This window comes from Nannospalax galili, unplaced genomic scaffold, assembly GCF_000622305.1.
Source record: "Nannospalax galili isolate Female #2095 unplaced genomic scaffold, S.galili_v1.0 scaffold8318, whole genome shotgun sequence".
Taxonomy (NCBI): Eukaryota; Metazoa; Chordata; class Mammalia; order Rodentia; family Spalacidae; genus Nannospalax; species Nannospalax galili.
The window spans coordinates 18,233-28,511 of record NW_008340776.1 but is presented as its reverse complement, the minus strand read 5'-3'; the positions used below and the strand labels follow the sequence as shown (position 1 = coordinate 28,511).

Here is a 10,279-nt window from a genome sequence, read left to right as displayed (position 1 = left end):
TAGTTGCCACGTGGGTGCTGGGAATCGAACCCGGGTACTCTGCAAAAGCAGCCAGCACTCTTAACCTCTGAGCCATCTCTGCAGCCCCGATCGGTTTTTTTTTAATGGTTGTAATTTTATGTTTATGGGTTTTTATTTGGACTCACACCTGTGTTTGCCCCAAGGTTAATCTTACGGTCACACACACACACACACACACACACACACACACACACACACAAAGGTGTAAATATAAAACACTGCAGGAATGCCAACCATCAATAGGGTGAAAGGTGTTTTTTGCTTCAATTCCACGCAAGCTCAGACGAATAATAACTAACTTGGTCCGGTTTATACAACACTTCTTGAGGTCCTCACAAGGCTGTGAGGTAGACACACTCCCTATAGGATCAAGTGATGCGTAAGAGGCAAGGCCACTAAGCAGCTGTGGGGAGGCTCTCAATTAAGCCCGCCCTCTACGTCCCTTCTGACGTTGATGGTCACAGACTGGAATTCTTTCCACATCCCAAGTCGGGCCTTGGAGACCTGACCCTGCGAGTCCTCCCGACACCCTGCACTGCGGCCCGGGACTAACCTGACCAGGTCGGTCATGCAAGAGCCCACCACCACCACCGCAGCCGCCGCCGCCTCCACCTGACAGGGCCTTCGGGGCTCCCCAGACGCCGCCATGGCCTCGCCGCGCTCCAGTGCAACCCTGACGCTGCCCTTTGCTCGCAACCAGAGACGCCGCTCAGTCCCTCCCTAACGCACAGTCCCTCCCTAACGACGCAGCCCTTCCACACGCCGGTGCGGGTCGCCCACCCGAATGCCCGAATCTCTGGCCTCGGGCTGCCCAGTCCAGTCGGACCCAAATCCCCCGCCCGGGGCGGGGGGCCCAACCGACACGCGGGAGTCAGCGCTGCTCGCCAGGCTCGAAGAGAGACACTTCAGGCGCAGCCCGGACGCCTGCTTCAGCGTCCGGCTGGGGGCGGGGGCGCGCACGTCGCCTGACTGCAGAGGGGGCGGGGCGGGACGTCTGTGGAGCGCGCACGCACCGGGCGCCCGCGGTGCGCGCGCAGGTCGGTGCGTCGGTCGGGGGCGCGCTCGGGGGAACCTGTGCCCCACGTAGTCGCCGGTTACCGATAGGACTAAGTTCCAGGTACCTGGACCCGGGCTGGTGCGGGGAGGTTGGATCTCGAGTCGCACAGGTGGCGCAGACAGCCATGGTTTAAGTATGGCCAGCGTTCTGGCCTTTTCCTCAAGAGAAGGCCCGGTTTCACAGATGCCCGGCTCTCCCCCAGCACGCGGAGCCCCTCCAGAACCAGCCCCGAGCCCAAAGCTGCTCTTTCCCCACATGGTCCCGGATGAAGCTCGCCTCTTTTCCGCTTGACCAGAGGCATCATGCATTTTGGGAGAAGGGAGAGAATCCCTTTTAGAGTTTCCTCCGAGTGAGTGGGTGGCCATTCTTTCGATCTGCATCGATTCGCGCCCCCCCTCACCTCCACCCATCCCCATCCCCACCCCCATGTTGCCCCTCGGAGAAATTGCTCCCCCTGTGTAAGTTCCCTCGTGCGCCGTATGACGTGTACGTGATGCAGCAGGAGGCCACCCCTTTCCGTTCCATGACGTCAACGGGGCACATGTTTCCGTGTTTGTCATCCTATCCTAATTGCTAGAGCCTGGATAGCGCTTTGCACGTCTTTATGTTCCCCAGACAGCCAGCCCACCAGAAGACCTTATGTGACCTTATCTTGCCACAGCAGATTTCTATGAAAATTGTATTTTCGCATTTTTCCTTCTGCAGTACGTCAGAGTCAGGAAATACAAATTGCTGAACTATCCAATCCAAAGAGCCTGGCTCTCCAGAATTCCTGCCTCTCTGGGATCTTTTGTAATGCTGTCATGTATAAAAGTTTGTATGTGTGTGTTTGTGTGTGTCCAGTCCATATCCCTGTGCATTACCGGAAAGGACCATTATTTTAGACTTTTAATTGCTGATTTTGGAGTTGGTACAGTTTTTCTTCTTTGTTACAGAAATCACACCTCATGACTGAGACATTTAATGTTGCACAAAATCTTGCACTGTCAAAAAAATAGTATGATGGCTGTTCTGGAAATAAACCAGAAGTCTCAGGAGTGAACCTAAAGTGTAGACAGATGCCGACGTAGAATAGGTTGTGACAATCACTATCATGGTTTGGTTTCTGGAGCAGGTTTCCTTTGGCATACCACTAGAGAATCATTCAGGCCAACTGCAGCAGTAGGCCTGCAGTAGCCCAGTTGGTTTCTAGTGGTAAAGCAATCTTTGGTTTAAATTCATGGTCTTTACATGCAATAAAATACATGTTTAAAAAAATCACCTTGATGCTTCTCTACAGTGACCAATGTTACTAATGTTTGAGAGGAAAATTAGAATAGTGAACTTTGAGATAGATCCGGATCTGAATTTGAATCCAACCGTGTGCTATGGGTATGGCATTAAATAAGTTACTTTGTCTTGCTAACCTTTAGTTTTCTTATTTGTGAAATGGGAACAGTACTCACTAGGTAAGAGCTGTGGGGGAGTGGATGATGAGTGTGCATAGTGTGATGTTTAGAATCTTGGAGAAATGTGAGGTAAAATAGGTACTGTGAGGAAAAAAAAATCCTGGAAGAATTATTTTGTCATCTGAGATCGCTTTGCTTGCTCCTTCTCACAGCTGAATATTTCCGTGTTTTACATATGATATAAATAAGCATCCCTTCAGGAACTGTGATGTCAGTGGATAGAGATAAAGGTGGAAGTACTGCAGAATTTACAAAGTCTTTAATATGATAGAATGAATGAGTGAACTGTTCAAAAACAGTTACCCATATCGTCTGCAAAATGGGAATTAGAAGCCTGCCTACTACCCAGATTGTGAAGAGTAGTGGCCATACTGTGTATGAAAGCTCTTTTGAAGGGCTGTGTTGTCATAAAATGCATGTGATTTTTATCCTAGTACAGCGCAGATGTTTGCTCTCGCCTTGTGATGACCTATCAGAATAGTAGTGGAAAGGTATCTGCTAAGGAGTCAAGAGAGGGTCATTTGGGGACTAAAGTATATACTAGAAAGCTTTACCATCTCAAAGGTATTTCTGCATGCCACTGTGGTGCTTTTATTTTATTTTGATTTATTTTATGTGTGCCTTTTGCCTGCACGTATGTAAGTATACCCATGTTGTGCAATGCCTGCAGAGGCCAGAATAGGGTGTTGGATCCCCTGGAACTGGAGTTATGGACAGTTGTTAACCGCCATGTGGGTGCTGGGAACTGAACCCAGGTCCTCTGCAAGAACAGCCAGTGCTCTTAACCACTGAGCCATCTCTCCAGTCCCCATGGAAGTTTTAAAAGAGATTTATTTTTATTTATGTGTATGTATCTGTGTGTGTATGCCACGTGTGTGCTGGTGTCTGTGGAGGCCAGAAAAGGATTGAATCCCCTCGAGCTGGAGTTACAGGCAGTTGTGAGCCACCCCACGTGGGTGCTGGGAACTTAACTCAGGTTCTCTAAAAGAATAGCAAGCGCTCTTAGCTCTTGAGCCACCTCTTCAATCCTGGTATTTTAATTTGGAAGATCTTTGCAGTCATTCCTTTATTACTATCTAAAATGATAAAATAAGTATGGGATTTAGCAGTGACTTGTAAGTCCTCATGTGGTATATGACAACCAGAAGCAGAAGAGCGGTTACTTGTAATTGGCCAGAAATTAATTTGTTTTTGATGTGGGATTGTCTTTTCAGATCAAGAAAGACATGATTATTTGAATTGACTTATTCACCTCTGAAAGTAGAGGCTTTCATTTCGAAATCTATTAGGAATTCATGTACTCCCTCCTCCAGCACGATGAATTTCCAAGTAATGTAGATGTGATTTATTGCTTTTGGATTTGTAGTTTCAATTGTAAGAACTTCCTAGTGCCTGAAAAATCAAAGACCAAAATGACTCAATTATTCTTTGTTGCTTAATATCTGGACAGGTCTGTGTTTTCATAAGTGTTAATTAAATAGATTTTTGCTGTATTTATTTTGCAGATTCAGCTATATTTATTCCCGTATTGTGTGTGTGTGTATGTGCGTAGCATATGTGTGTGTCTGTGTGTGTGCAAATGAGCTTGCCCGTGTGTGCACGTGTGGTGGCTAGAGGTCAATGCCAAGTATCTTCTATCATGTTCCACCTTAAGTTTTGAAACAGGGTCTCTCACTGAACCTAGAATTTGCCATTTTGGCTAGATAGCCTGGCCAGCTAGCTTGGGAATCTACCACCCCCCTTCCTCAATGCTGGGGTCACAGATATGTGCCATTAGGCCTGGCTTTTAACATGGGTGATGCATTTCTGAACTCAGGTTCTCATGCTGTGCAGCAGGCACTTGACCCACTGAAGCAGCTCTCCAGCCCCTCCCTTAGCAGTTTTTGAGGGGATATATTATAATCTCTCCATCCTTAAATATTTCTCTAGCTTTGGTTCCCTTATTCATTTGTTTAAAATTATTTTAAAATTTATTTTTATTACATTTATTATTTACTTTTACTACTTATTTATTAGTTATTAAAATGTGATTGGATGCCAAGTGTATGTTAAATGCTTTGTTACACACAAATTTGAAGATGTAGTCTCTGCAGCGAGAGCTCATGTAAGCAGATAGTTACAATAAGCTGTGGAAGGACTTACTAAGAGAGGTATGTCAGCAATAAGTGAGTTCTAGGAACAATTGAAAGCAGGTTTTGTTTGCTTTAGAGCTTTACATATTGCCACCAGCTAAGTTCTTACTTCTCGTGGGGGACATGGACAGAGGGATTCCTAGCTCGATGATGTGCATTTTGTGTGTTTGGGGAATGGCATTGTTGGCATTGTTAGTGAAGGCTAAAGTAGGAGAGCCAGTGGTAGCATGGAAAGCTCTCAGGAGACTATGGCCTGAAGAAGTCATCTTTGGAAAGGAGGGAATTGTACCTCATGAGTCCTTATATTCCTGAAAGCCCATGCCCCGAGTCAGCAGCAGGGAACTGGTTTCTTCTGGAAGATTAATGGAAGACGTGGTACTGGGGCATAAAGCATTTGTTCATGCAAGAGAAAATTCTGAGCACTGTGCTGTGCTAGCTGTCAGGAAGTATCTCATTTTTTTTATAAAACTGATCACTGTTCTTTCCTTTTGCTTTCAGTGGTGGCTCACAAACTAAGTTAAAAATGTCCCCAGAAGTGGCTTTGAACCGAATTTCTCCAGTGCTGTCCCCATCCATATCTAGCGTGGTCCGGAATGGAAAGGTGGGACTGGATGCTACAAACTGTTTGAGAATAACAGACTTGAAGTCTGGGTATGTACCAGAACTAACTCAACTTTTATTGCACAATAAACCTTTTTTATCAAATTCAGGAAAATTGACCACCACAGGAAAATTTTAAGTCATGATCTTAATCACCTGGTTCCGTTGGATTTAAAAAAAAAAATTGGATTTCTTTTTTGTGGTGCTGGGGATTAAATTCACATATTTGACAAGAACTTGATCACAGAGTTACATCCCAGCCCCTGATTCATTTGGTTTTGTTTAATTGACATTTTATGCTTCTTTGTGTGCGTGTGTGCGTGTGTGTGTGTGTGTTTGTGGTCACGTGTTGTGGGCCATTTATTTCTGACCAGCATGTTCATGTGCTTTTTTCTGGCTAATTTCTTTGTGAACAGTTGGCATGTGGGTTTTAGCAAGTATGTTTTTCTTTCATTGTTTCTTTGTTTACTGTAATCCAGGTGGCACAGTAAGAATTGGGTTTGGAGATTCTGCCTTTGACATCCTTTGATAATCTCTCTTAATACGAAAATTACAATAGTTAGTCAAAATGAGTCATTCTTTACAATGGAATTAAAATAGCAAAGTTTCACACCTGGGTATGTTGTATTAAAAAAAGAAACAAAAAAAACAAGAAAACCTCAAACAAAACAAGGCCAAAAAAAGAAAAAAAAAATCCTCCACACATTTTCTTTTGAAATAAAATAGATTTATAGAAAAGTACGGTAGGAAATTAACATTGTTCTAATATTATTAATCGGTCTACAGATCTTATTTGAGATTTGCTGTTTTCCCCTTCATGTCCTTTCTTGGTCCTGGATTTCCTCCAGATTTCAAATTGCACTTAGTTGTTAAATGTCCTTCATCTCCCCAGCTTGTGGCAATTCCTTAGTCTTTGTCATAAATGACCTTGGTTCTCTTAAAGGTCACTGGCTAGAAATTCTATAAAACTCCCTTCATACGGGTTTGCCTCAAGCTTTTCTTTTGTTAGAGTAACTATCCTCTTCCCAAAGAGTGCTAAAGGTAGGTTGTACTAGCCCAGTGCATTAAGTCCGTGTCTGTATGATGTTGATAGGTCTTTTTGTGTGATGCTCCTGCCTCAGCCTCCTGAACAGATGGGACAATAGACACATGCCACTGCACCCACTCAGCCATGTAGTCCTGAGGGGAACCACTGTGCAATATTGCTAAACTATATATTCAGCAAATTTTCAGCTTAGGATATTTCCAAGTTTTAAGGTTCATGGGGTGTCACTGTCTGTATGATGTTGATAGGTCTTTTTGTGTGATGCTCCTGCCTCAGCCTCCTGAACAGATGGGACAATAGACACATGCCACTGCACCCACTCAGCCATGTAGTCCTGAGGGGAACCACTGTGCAATATTGCTAAACTATATATTCAGCAAATTTTCAGCTTAGGATATTTCCAAGTTTTAAGGTTCATGGGGTGTCACTCCTTTGCAAGTCAAAGGGTATCATCAAATTATCATCATTTATTTTGTTGCTATTAGTTCCTGGCTTTTGTTGTTTGGAGGTCTGCTGAGTGCCTTTGCGACCTTTTGACATCTCCCTATTATTTTTTCTTATTAGAAATATTGCTTTTCTTTTCCTTTTTTTAATCTTTTCTATGGCTGAATAATATTCTATTTCTGGATATACTACTTTGTTTATTCATTCATTACTTCCCTTTGAAGGGTGAGTGAGCACAGCAAGCAGAGTAACAGTGCCCTGCCTCAGGGAGGAGTCCCAACAATGGGTTGCCTAAAATGTTGCATTCTTGATTTTCTCTTAGTTGTCATTGTTGGGCTCTTTGCCTTTACGTTAAAAAAAATATTTATTGTGTGTGTAGTCATGCTTGTATACGGTGTGCCTGTAGAAGTTAGAGGACAACTTGGGTACCTTGGTTCCCTCCTTCCATCATGTGGATTCCAGAGATTCAACTCTCCCTTCTTCCCTCCCTCCCCTTTTCTTCCTTCCTTCCCTTCTCTCTTTCTCTTTCCTCTCTGTTTTTCCCTCCCTCCCTCCCTCCCTTCCTCCCTCCCTCCTTCCCTTTTTTCTTTTTCTTTTCCTCCCTCCCTCTCCATCCCTCCCTCTTTTCCTCCTTCCCTTCATTCTCCTCTTCCATCCCTCTCTCCCTCCTGTCCTTTCTCGGTCTAAAGCTGTTGGTCTTTTCTGTTCCTTTGGTGTGAAGAGATTGTACTTCAACCTACCTACTTTCCCTTCTTTTCACCCAGCTCCTTTGAACCCAGCCTTTCTTGCATTTTACAGCAGCAGTTTCTGTCATGCATATTAAGGATTTTCTTCATAGGAAGGAGGTGAACTTAGAGAAGACATTTCGAGTGTGGATGGTGAGTTTTAAATACATGCAGTCAGAGGCAGCTCCCATTTTCTTCCTGGCATCATTGTCTTTATTATAAACTGAGCAGTCAAATTAAATGACTGGTTTTTTGCTGGCCATAAAATCTTGTGAAAATAGTGCAAATGTTTGTGAAATAATGAATGGATAAACAAAGTAGTATATCCAGAAATAGAATATTATTCAGCCATAGAAAGGATTGAAGTTCTGATTCATGCTAGAGCATGGATAAACCTTGAAGCATTATTTTGTGTGACAGCAGCTTGTGACAGCTTGTCACATACTGTGCAAGTTCATTTATTTGGAAAGTCTGTGGAGCTGAAAGGCAGGTAGTGGTTGCCAGGGACTGAAGCAGAGAGAGCCCCCTGCAGCCGTGGGTGTGGCATTTTTCTGGGTTGACAGTGATGTTTTTCTTCTTTTTCTTTTTTTTTTTCCCCCCCAGAGGGTTGAAGACCTGATCAGGACCTGATGACCAGTGGTCTCTGACTGCTTTATGTCACTTCTTAAATTGTATGACCATCCTAGAAGACCAGTTGGGTCTATGAACAGTAGGCCATATTGTTTCTTTTCTGCAGATTCTTTTTTGGGTATTCCAGAGTTCCTGAACGCTTGTGTTTACATGTAAATAGTAATCTGATGAAAAAGTTGAAATGAATCTATTACTCTTGGCTTATTCAGAAGTAGCATTGTCTCAAAAATGTTTAAAGTGGCATATAATGAAACTTATTAGTGTTCTGTTACTATAATAAAATGCCTGAAACAGCTTATAAAGAGCAAAGGTTTATTTGGGCTCATGGTTTCAGAGGTTCTAGTTCATGATTAGGTAGAATCATTGCTTTTAGGTCTCTGATGTTGAATGACAATTGTGGGAAAGCATGTGGTAGAACAAACTGATTACCTCATAGCTAGGAGCAAAGGAGGAAAGAGGGTAGGATGTGGGGGAGGGAGTCTTACCATGTCTTTGGGAGCAGAACCCCCAATCTAAGGGCCTACACAGAGCCCTGCTTCTAAAGGTCCACAGGGCTTAACAGTGGTACCATCTTTGAGGGTCAAGCCTTTGAGGCATAGATCTTTGGGAGACATTCAACATCAAAACTATAGCCAAGTTATAGAATATATTTTCTTTAGCTTTTAAGAAAAGAAAGCCAAGCATGGTGATGCACACCTGTAATCCCAGCACTTGAGAGGTGGAAGCAAGAGAATCAGGAGTTCAAACATCCTTAGTGACTTAGAGAGTTCAAGGCCAGCCTGGGCTAGTGAGACCCTCAGAAAACTAACAAATTTGGCCAGTGAGATGGCTCAGCAGCTGAGGGTGCTTACCGCCAAGGCTGACTGCCTGAGTTCTATCCCCTGGTACGCACATGGTAGAAAGAGAGAATCAGCTCCTGAAGTTTGTTCTCTGAACTCCATATGTTTGTCATGGTATCTGTGCCTCCATACATACATGCACATGCCAAAACCGAAAACCAAAAAAGTCAAAAACACCCCTGAAGAAACCAAAATATCTCTTTGTACATTGCCCAAGTTTGTCTGCAAGAAAACAATGTGAAAGGCCTCACTAAAATGGTCTGTGTTTTGGCTGACACATAGTATCTGGGCACAAGATGGGGTTCACTGTGGTCCTTCCGCGTGCAGTGTGCATTTCACCCTTGCCGCCCTGCTTCCCAGGCCTTGTTCTAGGCCCCAGCAGTCAGTGTTCTGCTTTAGGTTGACTTCCTTTTTTCTTTTCTTAGTTTCCATGTGTGAGAGGGAACATGGGGTACTTTGTGTCTGGCTTATTTCACTTGACATTATGTCCTTCAGTTCCATCAGTTTTCCTCTAAGTTACATGCTCTCACTCTTTTGGTTGCATAATACCCAATTGTGTGTATTTACCATATTTTCTTTTTTCCTTTATCTCTCAGTGGGTACCTAGTCTGATTCCATAGCTTGGATATTGTCACTACTATCACAGTGGAACTGGGCATAAGGGTATCCTTTTGGTGTACTGATTTCATTTCCTTTGACTATGTACCCAGGAGTATTTTCTTTAGATAGCTGGGTCAGAGTTGAATCAGCTTTTTAGATAGTTGAATTTTTAGCTTTTTGTTTCTAAATTGCTTTTTATTCCATTTATGTATTTATTTTGTGTGTATGAAGGTGGCATGTTGCCATGGTACATGTAGAAGTCAGAGGGCAGTTCATGGGAGTCAGTTCTCTCCTTCTACCACGTGGATCCTAGGGATCGTAGTGGCAGGCATCTTTACCTGCTGAGCAATCTTGCTGGCCCTGGGAGTTTTGGTTTTGTTTTAGGAACCTCCACACTGTTTTCCATAGTGTTGTACTAAATGACCTTCCCCTTGTTGGTATATGTGAGTTTCCTTTTCTCCACTTCCTCTCTTGCAGTTATTTGTTTTAAATAATAGCCATTATATTGAATGAGGTTGCATTTCCCTGATAGCTAATGATACTTTTTTCATATATTTGTTGACCATTTGTACATCTTCTTTGGAGAAGTGTCTATTCAGATTATGCCGGGCGTGGTGGCTCACGCCTTTGTCCCAGGCAGAGGCAGGCAGATCTCTGTGAGTTCAAGGCCAGCCAGGTCTACCTAGTGAGTTCCAGCACAGCTGGGGCTACAGGGAGACCCTGTCTCAAAAAAAAAAA

The 10,279-nt window shown here is 43.6% G+C and overlaps 1 protein-coding gene across 6 annotated transcripts in view; it reads left to right on the top strand.

Annotated features, from left to right (window-relative positions):
* Nucleotides 1-450: 450 nt before the first annotated feature.
* LOC103736285 (BRISC and BRCA1-A complex member 2-like) overlaps nt 451-10,279 on the top strand; it is a 19,907-nt gene continuing 10,078 nt past the window's right edge. Inside the window, exons 1-4 of one of the 6 annotated variants that reach the window (XR_003849933.1) lie at nt 1,009-1,138; nt 5,157-5,309; nt 7,546-7,625; nt 8,076-8,805. Coding sequence is in view for 1 of the 6 variants with exons in the window: in XM_029564804.1 (XP_029420664.1) it covers nt 1,381-1,427; nt 5,157-5,309 (200 nt within the window). In the remaining 5 variants the exon portion in view is untranslated. The other 5 variants (XR_003849932.1, XR_001872499.2, XR_003849934.1 and 2 more) reach the window with 5 other exon arrangements.